At 49.2% G+C, this 20,509-nt stretch overlaps 1 protein-coding gene across 2 annotated transcripts in view; it reads right to left on the bottom strand.

Annotated features, from left to right (window-relative positions):
• The window catches only part of DAGLB (diacylglycerol lipase beta), a 37,927-nt gene that overhangs the window by 17,106 nt on the left and 312 nt on the right, over positions 1-20,509 (bottom strand). For both annotated transcript variants that reach the window (XM_043559640.1, XM_043559639.1), the window contains exons 2-9: positions 18,740-18,891; positions 9,452-9,623; positions 7,982-8,240; positions 6,206-6,328; positions 5,500-5,627; positions 3,908-4,034; positions 3,069-3,152; positions 1,602-1,679 (exon numbers count right to left, since the gene is read on the bottom strand). In XM_043559640.1, the coding sequence (XP_043415575.1) occupies positions 1,602-1,679; positions 3,069-3,152; positions 3,908-4,034; positions 5,500-5,627; positions 6,206-6,328; positions 7,982-8,240; positions 9,452-9,623; positions 18,740-18,891 (1,123 nt within the window). The remainder of the gene's footprint in view (positions 1-1,601; positions 1,680-3,068; positions 3,153-3,907; positions 4,035-5,499; positions 5,628-6,205; positions 6,329-7,981; positions 8,241-9,451; positions 9,624-18,739; positions 18,892-20,509) is intronic.

Here is a 20,509-nt window from a genome sequence, read left to right as displayed (position 1 = left end):
GGGACCAGGCTCAGAGCGCATCTTGTGGTCGCACAAAGCCTGCGGCTAGATTCTAAGACCAGAGCCACTACCCAGCCCACTGAACTGCATCCTGTGGTTGGCTAGTGGCTGTGTCTCGGTAAGAAAGTCGAACATTCTGGTTCTTCTTCCCACGTGTCCGACAGTTAAACTGGATTCCTGTGTGACTCGAGGCACAAAGAGACAGCTAGGGGTTGCGGGGGAACATTCACTTCCGAGGACTGTCAAGCTTCTAACGGGGGGCAGAACGAAGCCTCCAGTCTGGCCCCGCCTTGCGAACTATCCAGGCAGGACACTGGCTCAATCAGCTCCACTCTGGCTCTGACACGTTTATATAAAAACTAAGCATTTTGCTTAAAAAACGATTACTAGAGAAGCGATACGGGTTTTGGTTGAAAAACCCCAAGTGCATAAAAACAGCACAGGCCCACCGCCGTCCACCCCGACAGCCCTGGCCCCGGAAGCAGCCGCCATGATCTCTGGGACCGGACATTCCCCCAAACGTTAAAACACCCTGCTCGCCACCGCATCAGTCATCAGGGAAACGTGAACCCAGACCGCAGCGAGACACCGCTTCGCACCCCTGGGATGGCTGTCATCGAAGCCACAGAAGATACGTGTGAATGAGAACGTGGAGAACGGGAGCCCTCACACGCTGCAAGCGGAGCGCCAACTGGTGCAGCTGGGCCGGAAGACAGTTCGGCGGCTCCTCCCCGAGTGAAACCCAGCTAACACCCCAAGACGCGGCGGCCCCGCTTCTGGGTGGAGTCTCTACAGAGCGCAAAGGAAGGGCTGCAGCAGTGGCCGGCGGGCCCTCCAGTGGACAAACGGACAAACCAAAGTGGTCTGTGCACACAGCAGAACGTCTCTCAGCGGCTGCCGAGAGGGGACTGCTGAAGGGACAGTTTGTTTGGGATGATGAGAAAGTCTGGGCACAGACGGCGGACATGGGGACGGGCATTTGGAATCTATCTACCTCCAGCAACCCGTACGCTTACAAGTGGTTAATGTGACAGATATTATGTCACGTCATCGAAACCGTTTAAAAAAACCACCTCTGCTCTAGGCCCTTTGTGTTCCTGGAGGAGGAGCCCGCAGCCCCACGCCACCGGCACAGAACCAACAAGACGAGAACTCGTGTGTTGTGTCCTCTGCACAGGAAACCCGCGGGTGACTGGACGGGGCTGCGGGGCCCCTCGGGGCTCCTGGGCGGGAGACTCACGTGCGCTGGACGCTTCTTGGACCTCGACTTCCCCACGACAATGTGTGACTTTCATCAAGGGAAGAGCATTCGACTGGGGGGTCAAATGCCGAGTGACACTTATCCTAACAACTGTGTGGCCTCTGGTAAGTCCCTCGATGGCTCAGAACCTGCTGCTTCCTCTTAAAGAAACAAAAAGCAACCTGGTGGGACTGTCGTGGGAATTTGTACTAAAGGGGAAGAGAGCACTCACTCGGCACTGGCTATCTGCTGTACGGTTAGCAGGTTAGCATTCACGGGACAGTCAGACTTGGAAAAACCCTGGCCCCTCTGAGCTTCTCTTGGACGGAACATTCCCGAACACAAACCCCAGGGCTCGTACCTTGTGCGCCGAACAGTCTTGCACCCCACACTCCAAGTTCAGGTCCTCGCTCTCCGCTGACAGGTCCGTGAGGATGTCCTGCAAAGAGCGCATTGGAAGAGGCCGCCGGGATGAGCTGAGAGCAGACGCTGCGGGGCGGGTCCCTCTGAAGGACAGTCTCCTGGGTCAGACTGAGGACTGAACCTCACACCCAAACTCAGGAGGGAAACCCAGGTGGCCAGGAAGCCTGAGGGACCCATGGCAGGGAGGGGGCTGTGGGACGCGTCTAAGACACACCTTCTGCCTAAGTACTCTGTACACCCCTCTTCTAAGTACCACGGAGCAGAGCCCTGTACCTGGGTTTTGAACAAAGCATGGTTCCTATCCTCAAGGGGCTATCAACGGCTCACAGAAACCTAAGGGAGGGTAAGAAATGCATTGGGGTGGGGGTGCTTCCTGGAGGAGGTGACGCCAGAGACTGAAGGAAAAACTTACTTTCAGGAAACAGAGAGGTGGGCAACCCCAGGTGAAGGGGCAGCAGGCCCCGGCTTGGCTAACCCACCAGGGATGGGACTCCGGAGCATGTGGAGTGCCTGGTGGGAAGTGGAAAGGCAGGGGGGCTCGGGTCACAAAGCCCCGATAGAGCCATGATAAGAGACATGAATTCTGTATTAAAAAGCAACGGGGAAGGGGGTGCGGTGAGGGAGGTCCTGAGGAGTGGGAAGATCGGACCCACATTCTGGAAAGAGTCTCTGTGGACGGTATGAGGACTGACTGGGAAAATGAAAGACCAGGGACGGGGACCTGTGCACAGAGAGACGGCCGGAGAGAGCCGGGCAGGAAGGCAGGACAGACACCGAGGACGGCTTCACCCTTTCTATAAGGGACAGCTGGGGGCTGCTGCAGAATTAGCAGAAATCGGGGCCCAGACAGCGGGTCTGGAGGAGGTGAGGTGCCTGTGGTGTCCGGCCAGAACCCCCAGGTGCACCCCCGCCCTGCAGAGGGTCAAGGTCTCTCTACGCTTTCTGGGGCGGCAGCAAAGTGGGAATCAGGAAATGAGATTGAGGAACGGCCAAGAACAGACCGAAAAGCACATCACGGAAACAGGGAGAAAAAAGCCACCCAGGATCTCCCCGGGACAGGACGGGAGAGGTCTCGCTGGGCTGGGGACAGGTACGTGGCAGTCCTCGAGGCGTCCGCATGTGAGCACCAGGAGGGGACTGGCAGGCGCCTCTGTAGCAACTTCTTGAAGGGAAGCCCCCCATCTCCCCAACCCCGCCAGTCTGCTTCTGATGCTTCTCAGTGAAAAGGAAAACGACTTCCTGGGTTTTTCCAAAGGGAGTGTCTCACAACCGGGGCCTGCTTCGGCAGCTTCCGTCCCAGTGTTCCCCCCCAACGCCTGCTGCCCTGTCTGACGCCGCCTCGATCCTCAGCTCCTGGTGCCCGCGGCTGGCCGTTCGCCCCACCCCTCGTCCCCGGGCTCCCTACCTGGAGAGACATGGTTCCTCGCACTGCCACCACAACGGACTCCTTCCTGTGGTCCAGAGCCACTAAAAAGGGAAGCTCGTAGACCTGAGGGCGAGGGAAAGAGGCAGGAGGTCCCGAGGGTAAGAACGTGTGGCTGCGGATACAGAGTCAGGCCGGCCCCCGTTGCTAACGGTTCCGCAGCCGCGACTGCCAAGTGCAGCTCCCTGTCCTTCAACAGGAGGCGGGCTACGTGCAGACACGGTGCAGGGGCATCCGGGGGGGCTCAGTCGGTTAAGTGACTGACTCTTAGTTTCGGCTCAGGTCATGATCTCACAGTTCGGGAGTTTAAGCCCCTGCTTGGGACTCTCCCTCTCTCTCTGTCCCCGCCCTGCTTACTAGCAAGCTGTCTCTCAAAATAAATAAATAAACTTAAAACAAAACCAAACCAAAAACACAGTACAGCATCTCTATGAAGACTTCTGGCTCCATCTACGTTAAGCCAAAACAGTATGCAAAGTGTGTGTGTGTGTGTCTCCCCATGTACGTTTTTCTGGGGAAAATAATCTGTAGGGGCGCCTGAGGGGCTCGGTCGGTTAAGCGTCCCACTTCGGCTCAGGTCATGATCTCGCGGTTCGTGGGCTCCAGCCCCGCGTTGGGCTCTGTGCTGACAGCTCGGAGCCTGGAGCCTGCTTTGGACTCTGTGTCTCCCTCTCTCTCTGCCCCTCACCCGTTCCCACTCTGTCTCTGTCTCTCTCTCTCAAAAGTAAATAAACATAAAAAAAAAAAAAATCTGTAACTTCTGTCAGAATCTCAAAGGACTCCAGGACCCCAAAGAAGTTCAGAAGCGCCGTTACACCTACCTTGTCATGAAAGCTTATGTGAATGAAGTCCCTGTACTGTAGCCCTGTCGTCTGCAGGATGGAGCCAAAATGGCAGCTGAGCTGATCACCTCCAACCAAGTCATATTCTGCTGTCCTGGTTCTACAACTAAAAACACAGGCAAGGCTGGTACTCTGCCAACCTGAGCCACTGACCAAGGAACATCGATCCCCACTGTTCTGTCTTCCCCAAATCACAAGGACCCAAGTTTACAATTTTCAGGCCTTACTCTGGCGAACATATAATGGCCTTTAAGAGATTATTACATTCCTGTGCATACTTCTTACTACAGCTTTCATCTCTGGAGTCATGTCGATGTTTCACATATACAAAAAAATCAGTATCAAGAATGGGAGATACTTGGGGCGCCTGGGTGGCTCACTCAGTTAAGTGTCCGACTTCGGCTCAGGTCATGATCTCACAGCTTGTGAGTTCGAGCCCCACGTCGGGCTCTGTGCTGACAGCTCAGAGCCTGGAGCCTGTTTCACATTCTGTGTCTCCCTCTCTCTCTGTCCCTCCCCCACTCATGCTCGGTCTGTCTCAAAAATAAGTAAACATTAAAAAAATTTTAAAAAGGAGCGCCTGGGTGGCTCAGTTGGTTGAGCGTCCGACTTCAGCTCAGGACATGATCTCGTGGTTTGTGAGTTTGAGCCTCGAGTCGGGCTCTGCGCTGACAGCTCAGAGCCCGGAGCCTGCTTCGGATTCTGTGTCTCCCTCTTGCTCTGCCCCTAACCCACTCGCATTCTGTCTCTGTCTCTCTCAAAAATAAATAAAGCATTAAAAAAAAAGAATGGGAGAGACTCTAAAACTCCAGTAACGGGACAAACTGACCTCTTGCGTTTGCTGATATGATGTAATTCTAAGAAGGGTGCAATACCCCTCACGGGACATTCCTGCCAAAAATGTGTATCTGGACTCTCATCAGGAAGAAACCATCTGACAAAGGCAAATTGAGGGCCATTCCACAAAATACCTACACTGTCCTTTCCAAAATGTCAAGATCATGAAAGATGAAAAATGACTGAGGAATAGTTCCAAAATAGAAAAAAACTAGGGATGCATGTCAACTAAGTGCAACGCGTAATCTTGACCTGGAGGAAAAACTGTTACAAAGGATACTATCGTGGCAACTGGAAAACTGTGAATACAGAATATAAATGAGCTATTGCTTAATGGTAACTTTCTCTCTCTCTCTGCCCCTCACCCCACTTGTTCTTTGGCTCTCTCAAATTAAAAATAAAGAAAGGGGAAGGAGGGAGGGAGGGAGGGAACAGAAATACAGGCTGAAGTAACCACAGAGAAGGGGCATGCTGATTGCATTACACTTCCAGTGGTTCAGGAAGAAGCTATGTATTTATAGTAACACAGCACATGTGACCAAACTGAGTCACAACTGGTGGCCCCATATAAAGGATACATGGGAGTTCTCAGTACTGATCTTGCAGTTCTGAAATATTTCAAAACAGAAAGTGTTTGGAGAGGGGAAACCGGATTATTTTTAGGAAATAAAGGACAGACTGCGTAGCAAGTGACAAGCAGAAGGAAGACGGAGGCCTCAAACCCCTCCACCTACCAGTCCCCACCGATCTTGCACAGCCCTGTGAAGGGGTTCCGATAAACGTACAGGGGCCACCCGTAGGCGGCTGCTGCAAACTGCATGTAATGATGGCAATTTTCTAGCTCTGCATCTAAATCAGCTTCCTGTAAGAGAAGGAAAGAAAGCTTTCTGTATCAGGGAACCCCTTACGGACAAGACCAACTCACCAAGGTCATACACCTGAACTCAATCTCCGGAGTCTCCCCTTCCTGCAACAAGTGAGCCGTGAAGACCTGGACAGCTGGATGGGGTGCGGAGAAACGTATACTCCTACGTGCCACCTTCTCTTTCAGAAGCATAAACACCCGTGGCAGGAAAACCCATCAAGCAAAGCTGACCCGTTTCCGCTCCCCAGGCGCAGAGCGCAAACACACCCAGGGAGATCCAAGCCCGGTCCCTGAGTTTCTGCCACGTAGACTGCAACAGCCAAGTTTCTAAAAGAGAATGCTTTCAAGATACATGGATGTGAAGCAGCCAGGAACGGGCTCCGCTCCCTGAACTCCGGGTGAGCAAACGCCTTACCTGACGGGTGAAAAACCACAACCAGCAGAAGCCACAACTCACATTCCAAGCCAGCTGCTCCTGAAATTGGTGCTGGCCAGGTTTTTCTGTTCTTTGTTTTTTGAAGATACATAAATAGGTGTAAATGTCAAAACTCTACAACCCAAAAGAACGGGCTTACCTGGGGGGGGCCTGGGGAATGGCTGATGACCTCATCAGGCTCCTGGCTGTTCCTGATGTTGTCCTGTTGCTGATGGAGAAGGGTGAGGCCCGCCGCAATGTCGCTGGGCACCAGATCTGTGTCCTGGGTGCAAACAGCGGCTTGTCATAAAACTTAGCAGGGACAGCCCGAGTTCCTCAAAACCCAGTTTTATACAGTTCACATGCACACACAGTTATGTGTAAATGGGTATCTTAAAAAGTATTTTCCTTTCAAGACTTCTGCATGTGAGCTTAATGTTTTTTCCTATCCTGCCCTCAGACAAATCCACTGGACAACAAAAAAATGTGGCTGAGCTCTTATTTCAAATTTCACTTTAAGTAACTGAACCACTTAATGGACTTCACATCTTTTGTAAAGCTGGGGAGCAAATGGATAAGTAAATTCACCATCTTTGCCAGTAACAGCCGATTTTAGCCCAAACTTAGATGCTTGCTCAAGATGCTGTGGTTTTGTGGCAAGAGTCCCTGGGGCAGAGATTCGACACTGAACTTAAATACACCAGCTACTGCAAGCCTCCGGGAGAACCCCACTCCAGGACAGCAACAGAGCAAGCCGCCTGCCCCTGACTTTCCCCTCCTCCTCCGGGTGGGGTATGGAGCAGGCAGGAATCCTCAGCTGCCTCCAGGCACTTCCAGTCCAGAAGGAGCAGGTACTGGCCACTCAGCCCCTGAGTCATCAGCTCTACCTGTGATGCAGGTGAAGACACCTGCTGAGAACACTCAGATTCTCTTCTTCCTTCTTCCAAAGTTTAAAAAAAATTTTTTTTTTTTAATGTCTATCTTCAAGAGAGAGAGATTGAGAGAGTGAGTGCATGTGTGCATGGGAGAAAGGCAGAGAGAGGGAGACAGAGGATCCGAACCAGGCTCTGCACTGACAGTAGAGCCCCACGCGGGGCTCGAACTCACGGATCGTGACCTGAGCCAAAGTCGGATGCTCAACCGACTGAGCCACCCAGGCACCCCTGCTTCTTCCAAATATCTTAAGACTAGGCAGAAGCACTCCTGGGGATTAGTTTAGGGAGGCCCTTGTCCACTGTCTACACAGAGGCTGCTGCTACCCGCCTGGTGTCAGCCTACAGGGCCAGCCCTGGACACTGCTGACTCGGACGCCGCAGGAAAGGGACCAGCAGTCACTCAGGATGGCAAGAGAACTCCTGTCCCTTACTTGGTCTCAATACTGAACACGATAGTTTACTAGAGGATGTTACACGAAAGCACTCGATGTGGAAGAAAACCAAGTTTTTCTAAATCACTGAAGAAACTGCTCTAGAGTGAGGACACCTTCCTGCGCTGCAAGGACGCATCCCGTCGTGCCGTAATGTGGCACATGAGGTCTGACACCACCCCGGATGCAGGACACTGCTTACATCTGCCTGCACCTGCAGCACACTGGCCGGAGGACACAGGATTCAGGTGACTGGCAAATTACCCGCGAAACATACAGGTTCCATTATTCGCCTCCTTGAAAACTAACTAACACCCTTCACGGTGCAAAGAACCAGCAGCAACGCAGGACACGCTGACCGGAGACAAGGCGTCCGAAGCGCAGGGCCCCGGCTTAAGGCTCCGGAGCCCACGTCCCGTGAGCATCTCCCCTGCTCTGCCACGCACAGACCACACATCCGCAAGAGCTGTTTTCTGTCAACGGGGGCGCGGCTCAAAACACAGAGGGCTCATCTTCACAGAGGAGACATTGACTCGGGAGAAGAGACGAAAGCAGACCCCTTCGGCTTACTGAAAAGTAGGTTGAGAAAAGCTCTGCCATACTCGAAAAAGCAACTCGAGTGTGGTCATCTTTCCCGACGCAGCAGCACAGTAACTTGATCCTGGTCTCCCACACGCTGGTAGCTGCTGTCTTGAGGCCGTGAAGTAGCTGGCTCGACTCATGACTGTCCAGGTGGTTGGGGCCAGCAGAGGAATACGGAGCCATCTTCCCCCCAAGCGGGTCAAAGACGACGATAATGGTAACCACAGTGGAGACGATGATAATCCAGCTGCAAAACAGAGAGAGGAAGAAGGCGCGATGACCATGGGTCCCACGTCCACATGCATGAGCCAGGGCTCCCTCCTCAGGGTTCAGTTTTTACATCTGTACAGCCGTGGCTCTAGTTACCGAGGAAGACGCGGATTTCCCAGAACCAGGCTGAGGTGAGCGACTTGTTTTTTCTAGAAAGTTCTTTATGCATCCACGGCTGACCCAGGCCTCACAAAAATCAGAGCCTTAAAAGTAAAGACCACAAAAGGGGCGCCTGGGTGGCTCAGTCGGTTGAGTGTCCGACTCCTGATTTGGGCTCAGGTAATGATCGCACAGTTCATGACATCCAACGCTGTGTTGGGCATGGAGCCTACCTGAGATTCTCTCTCCTTCTGGTCCTCCCTGGCTTGTAGCTCATGCACGCATGCATGCCCTCCCTCCCTCCCTCTCTCTCGCTCTCGCTCTCAAAAAAAAAAAAAAAAAAAAGTAAAGGCCACAAAAAAGACGTCTAGTAGGTACAGTTGCAGCCTGGGCGTGGAAGCAGCTGGAACCTGCTCTCCAAGGGCCACCAGCACGACCCAGACTCCTCCATGCCTCAGGGTTCTTCCTGGCAAAACCAGGAGAACTTTGCCACACTGTGGAAGAGTCCAAGAGGTCTTCCATTCATATGTGTGAGCGTGTCCAGACAGCGCACAACGTGCCAGGCGCTGTGGCTCAGGGAAACGCGTGCCAGCGGAAGACGCGCCCCCGTGAGGGGATTCTGCCACCGCTGCCCGGGCAGCTCGGGAAGCCCCCCCTTTCCTTCTCTGTAACAGGACGGGAATTAACTTGATCAGTTCTAAGACCATTAGCCTGGAAAACGTGAAAGCCTGACTCCCAGGCAGCAGCCCCCGTCACAATTCCTGGCACTGCGTTTCTACTCCTCTTGCCTTTAGTTTTTGCCCTTGGTTTGGTATCTGGGTTTTCTTCCTTCTCATAACACAAGGGACGAAATGCAGAAAAATGAGAACCAGTGAGAAAGAAAATGACATCAATACACGCATAATGAAAGATGAATTCTCATATATGAACAAGCGTCTCCCAATGTTTATGACCTACTCAAAGAGGTCCAATTCCTAACGATTTCAGGAAGCCCCTGTGCCATTGGGCTATCCGCAGTTACCCAGAAAGGTCTGTCGACTTCCATCTCACCTGAGACAAGAAGCTGAGAGAGAAGACGGAAGGCCTCACCTGACAACGACAGTGGCAATGATGCCATTCACAACCGTCTTGTCACACTGAATGTCGTCTGCTATCCAGGCGGCCCCCAGAGAAGCCCAGCCCATCTCTGGCAGAAAGAGGGCCAGGCGGATGTAAAGCAGCTTAGCCATGGATTTCCGCGGTCCAGGGTTACAAATGGTTCCTGAAACACAGAAGATATTCAAACTGGTCACCTGCTTCCTCAGACACTTCCTTCCCACAGAAACAGCAGAGCACCTATTAGCACAGTACCCACCTGGCTCCATCTACTTGTAACTGGTACTCAAGGCCTAAGACTGACCGTCAGTGACCGATGAGGGGTGGGAACATGACAAAAAGCCTCCGGGTTCTACCTGGGGCGACCATATAATCATTGGCCAAACTGGGATACCTCTGAGAGGGGAAGGAGGGGCTGTTCATAATTATGCTGGAACGGCTGGCACCAAACAGAGCCGTCTCAGGCCAACAGACCTACACAGTCACCAAGTTCAAGCAGCCACAAGAATGACTCCACCACCTAATTGAGACCTATGGCGTTCAGGCACCATCTGAAACACCTCACGTCTATTATTCTGTAATCCTCACGACTCTGAAAACAGTTACCATCCCATTTTTTTTTAATATTTATCTTTTGAGAGAGAGAGAGAGAGAGAGACGGAGCATGGGTCGGGGAGGGCCAGACAGAGAGAGGGAGACACAGAATCCCAAGCAGGCTCCAGGCTCCAAGCTGTCAGCACAGAGCCCGACGCGGTGCTTGAACTCACGAACCATGAGATCATGACCTGAGCCAAAGTCAGATGCTCAACCGACTGAGCCACCCAGGTGCCCCCACCATCCCATTTTACAAATGAAGAAACTAAGGCTGGGAGAGCTTGGTAACTACTTTCTACAACATAATCCAGGTCTGTGTGGTCCCGGCTCTGTCTCACCAACGAACTCACTTTTGGGAAGTGAACAATTCTGATGCCTAAGATCACGTGAAGAGGCCTATTCAGACACGGACTTTTTAAATTTTTTTTTAACGTTTATTTATTTTTTGAGAGACAGAGAGACAGAACGTGAATGGGGGAGGAGCACGGAGAGAGGGAGTCAAAGAATCTGAAGCAGGCTCCAGGGTCTGAGCTGTCAGCACAGAGCCATATGCAGGGCTCGAACCCATGAATTGGGAGATCACGACCTGAGCCGAAGTCGGATGCTTAACCGAGTGAGCCACCAAGGCGCCCCCAGACATGGCCTTTTTACTCTGCATACAAAACAAATCCAAGTATCAAGAGAGAGGCCTGGGTGCTTCAATTCCTGATGTTAAACATCAACTCTCTCCCTTTGGGAAAAAGTTGTGATAAAATACTGATTTAGGCAACATAAAAATGCCATGATTAAAACAAAAACAGTGAAGGAAAAAAGCCCCCAGAGCAATGATTGAAAACAAGATCTAGGGGCGCCTGGGTGGCACAGTCGGTTAAGCGTCCGACTTCAGCCAGGTCACGATCTCGCGGTCCGTGAGTTCGAGCCCCGCGTCGGGCTCTGGGCTGATGGCTCAGAGCCTGGAGCCTGTTTCCGATTCTGTGTCTCCCTCTCTCTCTGCCCCTCCCCCGTTCATGCTCTCTCTCTGTCCCAAAAATAAATAAACGTTGAAAAAAAAAAAATTAAAAAAAAAAAAAAAAGAAAACAAGATCTAAGGAATGATTTGGTGAGGAAATAGCTTTTAGGTTCCAAAAATGACCTCAGAGTCACATTTTAAAATGTTAGACACTACTGGGCCCCATTTTTGGCACAAAGACAAAATAGAAGGTAACCAAAACAACACTGTCTCTCTCTGAGGGACAAAGTGCAGGCATATGAAAAATCAGTGCTCTATTTGGAGCCCGCTACTAACAATAGGCGATCACCCGCAAAACAGGAAACAGTATCTGGGCTCACCCGCGGGGCGCACCGGAAGGCAGTAGCTCCGAATAAGGGAATGAATTCCCCAACAGCACCTGGGCCCGAAACTTCCAAAGTCCTGATACTATGCGAATGAAATAAATACATAAATAGGGAAGCAGAAAATGGAGTTCTGATTAGGATTCCAAAGAGAAATAAAGATGCTGAAAAAAATCTCCTTTATATAGTCATTCCTATGAAAACGTTTTTTTTTTTTCTTTTTTTCTTTTTTTCAACTTTTTTTTTTTTTTTTTAATTTATTTTTGGGACAGAGAGAGACAGAGCATGAACGGGGGAGGGACAGAGAGAGAGGGAGACACAGAATCGGAAACAGGCTCCAGGCTCTGAGCCATCAGCCCAGAGCCGGACGCGGGGCTCGAACTCACGGACCGCGAGATCGTGACCTGGCTGAAGTCGGACGCTTAACCGACTGCGCCACCCAGGCGCCCCGAAAACGTTTTTATTTACATATAGATCTTCCTCTCAAGGCAAGGGGTCACCAGGGCGGACTCGGCTGCTGCTGCTGCTGCCTCATAATGAGCGAGCAGAACTTCATCCTTGAATGGAATGTCCTCGGCACAGCCTTGGTCTTCATCAGGCATAGCCATTTATGTAAAAACCACAAAAGGCAGGCCCGTGTCACAGAATCTTTGGCTCAACACCTCCAGACACTGCCGTAATCTTCTCCAGCACGAAAGGAGCTGCGAGCTTGCATATAAATGCAGAGGAGATGCAAGGAAATGTCCCACAATCAGGGTCAAACACAGTGAACGGCAGACCCTGGAGGGTGAGGGTGTTCTTCCAAAATGTGGCTGTCATGAGGCTGGACCTTCCCTACTCAAACCTCCTACAAGGGAGCAACAGTAGGATTTCATCAGAGAGGTTCTCAAATCAAAACTGGAAACTACCACAATATCAAGATTCTTCCCAACTACGCCACACAGATGACCAGGAAAAAGAGGACTGGTAGATACACAGGCATCAGTCTTCTGGGCAAAGATGAGCTCCACTGGTTCCAAACGTGTCCTCTGCAACTGGGGGCGTTTCCTTTACAGAGTAATGTCAGCCAAAAGCTACATAAACACTGTCTGTCAGTACAAGTGACAGGTTAATCACCGAGATGTCTCCCGGAACAGAAGGGGCAAAAGAAATTATCCGTGTATCAGGAATAAAATTAACCAATGTGCTATTACAAAATATAACTAAGGTGTGCCTGGGTGGCTAAGTCAGTTAAGGCGCCTGACTCTTGATCTCAGCACAGGTCTTGGTCTAAGGGTCATGAGTTCAGGCCCCGCACTGGGCTCTATGCTGGGTGTGACACCTGCTTAAGAAAATACAAATAGCTGGGGCGCCTGGGTGGCGCAGTCGGTTGAGCGTCCGACTTCAGCTAGGTCACGATCTCGCGGTCTGCGAGTTCGAGCCCCGCGTCAGGCTCTGGGCTGATGGCTCAGAGCCTGGAGCCTGTTTCCGATTCTGTGTCTCCCTCTCTCTCTGCCCCTCCTCCGTTCATGCTCTGTCTCTCTCTGTCCCAAAAATAAATAAAAAACGTTGAAAAAAAAATTAAAAAAAAAAAAAAGGAAATACAAATAGGGGCGCCTGCATGGCTCAGTTAAGCGTCCGACTTCGGCTCAGGTCATGATTCCGCGGTTTGTGGGTTCGAACCCTGAGTCGGGCTCTGTGCTGACAGCTCAAAGCCTGGAGCCTGTTTTGGATTCAGTGTCTCCCTCTCTCTCTGCCCCTCCCCTGCTTGTGTGCTCTCTCTCTCTCTCTCTCAAAAAATGAATGTTTTTTAAAAAAAACGTTTTTTAAAATTAAAAAATAACAATTTACATACATATACAAAACTTACAATTTACAGAAAACTCATCAATTTTGTGCAGGTAATGCATGTAAAAGGTAAAAAGTTCAAACAGTTCAAGTAGGTACATAGTATTAAGCCTCTGTACCCCAGTCTTTCAGTTGTCTTCTCTTCAGGAAAAGGTAGCAAACTACACACAAGGTCCTATACCTCAGTGTACTGGAAATCACTCCTTACCCGTCCACAAAGCAGTCCTCATTCTTTGTACCATGTGCAAAGACCCAACCCATGGCCCAGTGACAGGAATGGGGTGTGTTCTGATCTTTCATACCTACAAATAGCACTGCAATGAACATCCCCACGAGGACATCTCCCCCCCACCCCCCTTTTTTATTTACATTCTAGCCAGTTAACATACAGTGCAGTATCGGTTCAGGAGTAGAATTTAGTGATTCGCCACCCACATGTAACACCCACTGCTCATCACAAGGGCCTTCCTTAGTAGCAACCTCTTGCCTCCCCCCATCAACACTGTCTGTCCTCTATTGTTAAGAGTCTCATAACATTTGGGTTTTTTTTTCCTTCCTATATATTCATCTGTTTTGTTTCTTCACCTACAAGGACTTGTCTGCACACGTGCAAATATATATGAAAATACTGCCTAATACACAGTGTACTTCCCAAATCTGGCTTCCAACGTATACTTACAAACAAAACGAGCTGCTTATTTCCACACAGCCTTGCCAACTCCATGTATTATCTGGGTGACTTTTTGTTATGGCGACTGAGGCTGAACATTTTTAGTACATGTAAAAGTCACTTATATTTATTTTACTGTTTATGACCTTTGCCCATTTTTCTACTGACGATCAGTCTTTTTCTTATTTATTGTAGTAGGACCCCTAATACATGAAGAAGATTGGCTTTAAGTCACATAGTCTCGTATGTTACAATATTGTTTTCGTTTTGCTTTTTTTAACCTTATGATATTTTTCTGAAATTTACTTAAGATATATATTTTTTTTTTTTTTTTAAATTTTTTTTTTCAACGTTTATTTATTTTTGGGACAGAGAGAGACAGAGCATGAACGGGGGAGGGGCAGAGAGAGAGGGAGACACAGAATCGGAAACAGGCTCCAGGCTCTGAGCCATCAGCCCAGAGCCTGACGCGGGGCTCGAACTCACGGACCGCGAGATCGTGACCTGGCTGAAGTCGGACGCTTAACCGACTGCGCCACCCAGGCGCCCCAAGATATATATATTTTGATGTTTATTTATATATTTTGAGAAAGAGAGAGAAGGTATGTGCATACACGCACACAGGTACAAGAGGGGCATAGGGAGAAAGAGAATCCCAGGCAGGCTCCGCACTGTCAGCACAGAGCCCTATGTGGGGCTCAATCCTACTAACCGTGAGATCATGACCTAAGCCAAGATCAAGAGCCACCGAGGTGCCCTTAATAAGGCATACAATATTATTTGTAACGCACTGGCAATTAAACTAACATGCTTTATAAAGTACTGTTTTTAGTTCGGTTGTGGTATCTCCAGCCACAAGTAACAAAAGGTTTAAGAACAGGAAGGACCTGTCCTGACTTCAGGGACTGGAAGTGCAGAGCCAAGACAGGTGTCACCGGCATTCTTGCTTCTCACGGCTCTGCCCTCCTTTATGCATCAGCTCATCCTAGGCTGTGAGTAGAGATACAGCAGGAATTCAGCAGCTTATCCATACACAGAATCACCCAGGGCAAAAACTGTGTTCCTTCTGGATCTTTCCTACAGGAGCAAGGAATTGGGTCACATGTCCACTGGCTCATCCATGAGAATCATTCCTGAGCTGGGTGGAGGGTCAGCTTCTCTGACACACACACTTCCTATGTGAGCGAGGCGGGGAGGAGGGGGTGTCCTGAGTAAAACTGGAAGAGGCTGCTGGACGGGCAACCTCCCTATAACACACACACAACCAGCACATAATGCTTAACATGTACACCGACATGTTAAAAAAAAAATTTTTTTTAATATATATATATTTTTTCAACATTTATTTATTTTTGGGACAGAGAGAGACAGAGCATGAATGGGGGAGGGGCAGAGAGAGAGGGAGACACAGAATCGGAAACAGGCTCCAGGCTCTGAGCCATCAGCCCAGAGCCTGACCCGAGGCTCGAACTCACGGACCGTGAGATCGTGACCTGGCTGAAGTCGGACGCTTAACCGACTGCGCCACCCAGGCGCCCCTAATATTTATTTTTGAGAGAGAGAGAGAGAGAGAGAGAGAGAACAGGAGTGGGGGAGGGGCAGAGAGAGACAGGGAGACTCAGATCAGAAGTAGGCTCCAGGTTCTGAGCTGTCAGCACAGAGCCCAACACGGGGCTCGAACCCACAAACTGTGAGGTCATGCATGACCTGAGCTGAAGTCAGACGCTCCAACAACTGAGCCACCCAGGCGCCTCAACCCGTTATATATTTTCTGAGCCCTGACCATGAATGTGAGATGGTGCAGGCATTAAGCAAAGGCTCAAGAGAAAGAGCCTCAGTGAACACGGCCATCCATCACACGGTGTGAAAGGGCCCTGATACCACCAAAAATATCAGGAAAAAAATACTTAAGGGAAAAAAAAGCTACATTACTGCTTTAAATCTGAACCTCCTGATATAGCTGTACACTTGGTCTCCTAACCAGAATATGACATGAACAGAAAGGGCAAATAAATGAGATGATGCTACGGGCACCTGGGTGGCTCAGTTGGTTGAGTTTCCGACTTAGGCTCAGGTCATGATCTCACAGTTCATGGGTTTGAGTTCCCATCGGGCTCTGTGCTGACAGCTCAGAGCTTGGAGCCTGCTTCGGATTCTGTGTCTCCCTCCCTCTGTCTCTGTCTCTGTCTCTGTCTCTCTCTCTCTCTGCCCCTCCCCGACTCATGCTTGGTCTTTCTCTCTCTCTCTCTCAAAAATAAACATTTAAAAAATTTTTAATAATTTAAAAAACCAAAAAACTAAAATAAATGAATAATAAATAATAAAATAAATGAGACAATGCCATAGCTGAAATGACACCAATCTAACTACTTCATCTTTCAGAAATTCAGACTTCATTAAAAAACTCTTTAGTGCTGGGGCACCTGGCTGGCTCAGTCAGTAGAGCATGCAACTGCTGACTGCTGAACTAAGGGTCAGTTCAAGATCTACGTTGGGGGTAGAGTTTATTTCAAACAAAAACAAAAACACAAAGGTACTTCTCCCAATGGGGAATTGCACAGATCACAAAACTGGGCCGTTCTTCATGCATTCATGTTTCCAGGGCCATGCTGAAATACCCAGAGCTCTCTTTCCTATACATTTCTCTAGGAAGTGGGCACAAGCCACACTCCTTGGTCATCCAAAACCCTATGGTCTTTCTCATGAAACAGTTGGCCACTGAGCGACCACCACCTTTTAAGTTTCAGTTGGTCATTCCAAACCATCAAGATCGTGATCCTGCCACCCAGTTTTACCATCATTTTGAGTGTGTAAGCATGCCTCCTGCAGCCCCATTCAAGCAACGATGAAATGCACTGGAGAGTGGCACACCATACATGCTTGCCTTTGATACTTCCTAATGCGCCACACTGCTTGGCTCATCCTGTGAGCCTAAGCAATCATATAGGGAAGGTTCCCAACATTTTGGGTGAAGTGACTAGTAAAAACCCTAACACACAGAAAAGAATTAGCACTTAAACAAAATTTTTGTTAATCTTTATTTATTTTTGAGAGAGAGAGAGAGAGAGAGAGAGAGAGAGAGAGAGAGAGAATCTGAAGCAGGCTCTAGGCTCTGAGCTGTCAGCACAGAGCCCAACGCGGGGCTTGAACCCACAGACTGTGAGGTCATGACCTGAGCCAAAGTCAGACACTTAACCGACTGAGCCACCCAGGTGCCCCAGAAAGAATTATCATTAAGAATAGACAGGACTCCTGGGGCACCTGGGTGGCTCAGGTGGCTGAGCGTCCGACTTTGACTCAGGTCATGACCTCACGGTCTGTGGGTTCAAGCCCCGCGTCGGGCTCTGTGCTGACAGCTCAGAGCCTGGAGTCTGCTTCAGATTCTGTCTCCTCCTCTTTCTTCCCCTCCCCTGCTCATGCTCTGTCTCTCTCCATCTCTCAATAATAAATAAATGTTAAAAAAAAAAAAAAAAAGAATAGACAGGACTCTTGGAGTGCCTGGGTGGTTCAGTCGGTTAAGCAGCCGACTTCAGCTCAGGTCATGATCTCACGGTCTCTGAGTTCAAGCCCCGCATTGGGCTCTGTGCTGACAGCTCAGAGCCTGGAGCCTGCTTCGGATTCTGTGTCTCCCTCTCTCTCTCTCTGCCCTCCCCCACTCATGCTGTTTCTCTCACTCTCAAAAATAAATGAACATAAAAAAATAGAATTCTTATAACTCACTAATAAAAATGACAAATAACCCCACTTGAAACTGGGCAAAGGATCTGAGTAGACACACTTCCAAAGATGATATACAAATGGCCACTAAGCATATGAGAGGATGCTCAATACCACTAGTCCTCAAGGAGATGCAAATCAGGGCGCCTGGGTGGCTCAGCTGGTTAAATGTCTAACTTTGGCTCAGGTCATGATCTTGCGGTTCATGAGATTCAGCCCCGTGTCGGACTCTGTGCTGACAGCTCAGAGCCTGGAGCCTGCTTCGGATTCTATGTCTCCCTCACTCTCTGCCCCTCCCCTGCTCCTGTTTGTGCGTTCCCCCCCACCCCCTTCTCTCTCTCAAAATAAATAAACCTTAAAAAAAATTAAAAAAAAAAAAAAAAAAGGAACTGCAAATCAAAACCACAATGAAGTGCACTAGGATGGCTATGCTCGAAAAGGCAGACAATGAGAAGTGTTGGTGAGGATGTAGAGAAATGGAAACACTTCATAAACTGAAAGAAAAATGGTACAGCTGCTTGGAAAACAGTCTGGCAGCTCCTCAGAAGGTTAAACACAGGGTGACCACATGATCTAACAATTCCACCCTAGGTATGTCCGAGAGACACGAAAACCTCTATGTACGCAAAAACATGGATCTGGATGTTCATAGTGGCATTATTTATAATAGCCCCGAAGTGTAAAATAACTCCAAATGCCCACCAACTGGCAAACGGATAAGTAAAATGTGGCATATACATTCAATGTAATTGACATTACTCAACCTTAAGAAGAATGAAGTACTGACACACTAAAACATGAATCAACCTTGAAAACATGCTAAGTTTGGAGCCAGACCCAACGACCACATGGTGGATGATTCTACCTATATGATCCAGAATGGCCAAACCTACAGACAGAAAGCAGATACATGGATGGCTAGAGCTGAGGAAATCTGGAAAAATGAGGAATGATTGCTAATGGGTATAGGATTTCTTTCAGGGATGATGAAAATGTTCTAAAACTGTGGTGATGGCTGGACAGCTCTGTGAACAGACTAAAAATCTTTGACCTGCACACTTTAAATGGGAGAATTTTACAGTGTGTGAATTATATCTCAATCAAACTGTTAAAGAACAGACAGCAAATACAAAAGGCTTTACCTTTCATGCTGACACATACGATGGCTGTCAGGGTACATATTATAACTGCTAGGAGGACAATAAGAACAATCAAGTAACTGCTGAGGAGGACACCGCCAGCACAGTCCAGCTTGCCTCTGTGCAGGAGGTACAAAGTCAAAATGCCAATCCACCTGCCAAGAGATAGGGAGAGTCAGAAATGGAATCCAAGGAACTACTCTGCAAAACATAACAGAAAGAAATAAAAGGAGTTAACATTTCTAAAAATTTTTTTTAAATATTTAAAAATAAAAATTTTAAAGGACTTAACATTTCCCCAAACAAGGTGAAATTTACTTTGGACTAAAATTTTCTTCGATAAAAGATCTAAAAAAAAAATAATAAAAAATCTACTAAGTCAATTAAAAAGTATGACTTTAAAAAAATTAGCTTTATGCTTTCTGTGCCTACATGACTGCCCTTATTCTATGCCTGCTGTAATTCATAAGAGGTATTTAACGCCATACGCAAACATACTATGAACTGCTGAAAAACAGCAACCCCATAATGACTCAGAAAGATGCAACCGTAGGAGCACCTGGGTGGCTCAGTCGGTTGAACATCTGTCTCTTGGTTTCAGCTGACATCATGATCTCGTGGTTCATGAGTTCAAGTCCCGAGCTGGCAGTGCACAGAGCCCGCTTGGGATTCATTCATTCATATTCTCTCTCTCGACCTCTGCCCTTCTCCCACTCAGGTTCCTCCCCCCCCCCCTGCCCCCAAGTAAATTAATGAAAGAAAGAAATATGCAACTGTAAATCAACAAAGTACATGCTTGCTAAATTATTAACAAGACAGCGTTTACTCCTGTGTATTAACGAGAAATTGACACATTATAATCTGCTGTGTGATACAAAAGCAGCAGGCAAGAAGTTATCCAAAGACCACCGATAGTGAACGCTGATAAGCGTGAAAGGCCAAGTATTGCGACTTCGAGATTTCAGTGCAGTACTTCAGTGCAGAATAACAATAAAGACAACCCCAAACAAGGCAAAGTAATAGCGACCGGTCCCCAGAGGTATTTCAGCAAAGGGCAGAGCACCCCTGGCAAGAACGCTGTATTAAGGATTCAAGCCCAGAGGTGGAACTGGACTAGATAACATCTTATGCTTTTGTATAAGACTTTGGGTCCGGAAATAATATTGGGAAATGATTTCAGAGGCTCGGCTCTGGAAATTACGAAACTACTGAGAAGCCACTACCAATATTTTGTGTTTTTGTATTCCTTTCCCCTCAAGAATGTGTTTTTAAAAAATTACAGTGGTGCTGTTTTATTCCCTGCTCAGACCGGTTGGGAACAGACCTCAGGAGCCCAATTCCAGTTCCCATGGGTTCCACACTTGGAAAGACGAAAGGGTACATATTTCCCGAGCCTGAGCCTGACTGCTCCTCATGCATGGAACTCGGCCACAACCGGCTCGGGAACGACAGCCACGCTATTATGTTCCATCTTTCCTCTGGCGGACAAAAGATGCCCTGCGTTTCCAGGCCGAGCGCCGTGATCATGCAAGGGCTGCTCCCCGGCTCCAGGAAGCGGAACCGGAGGTCACGGCCTTTGGTCGGGAACGACGTTCCGGAGGCTCCCAGGGCCAGGCCTAGGCGCCGCACGCGACGGGCGCCGGTGCCACGGGACCCACCTGGGTACCCCCGGGCCTGGCCGACCCGCTCCGGCCTCAGTGAGCCCTCCGTGAAATGGGTAGAGCGGCAGCACCCAGGTCCTCGGCGTTGGGGAGGCCCCGATGCGGGAACGTG

Source organism: Prionailurus bengalensis, chromosome E3 (assembly GCF_016509475.1).
Source record: "Prionailurus bengalensis isolate Pbe53 chromosome E3, Fcat_Pben_1.1_paternal_pri, whole genome shotgun sequence".
NCBI lineage: Eukaryota > Metazoa > Chordata > Mammalia > Carnivora > Felidae > Prionailurus > Prionailurus bengalensis.
Note: the sequence above shows the minus strand (reverse complement) of the source record. Positions and strands in the feature narration are given on the sequence as shown.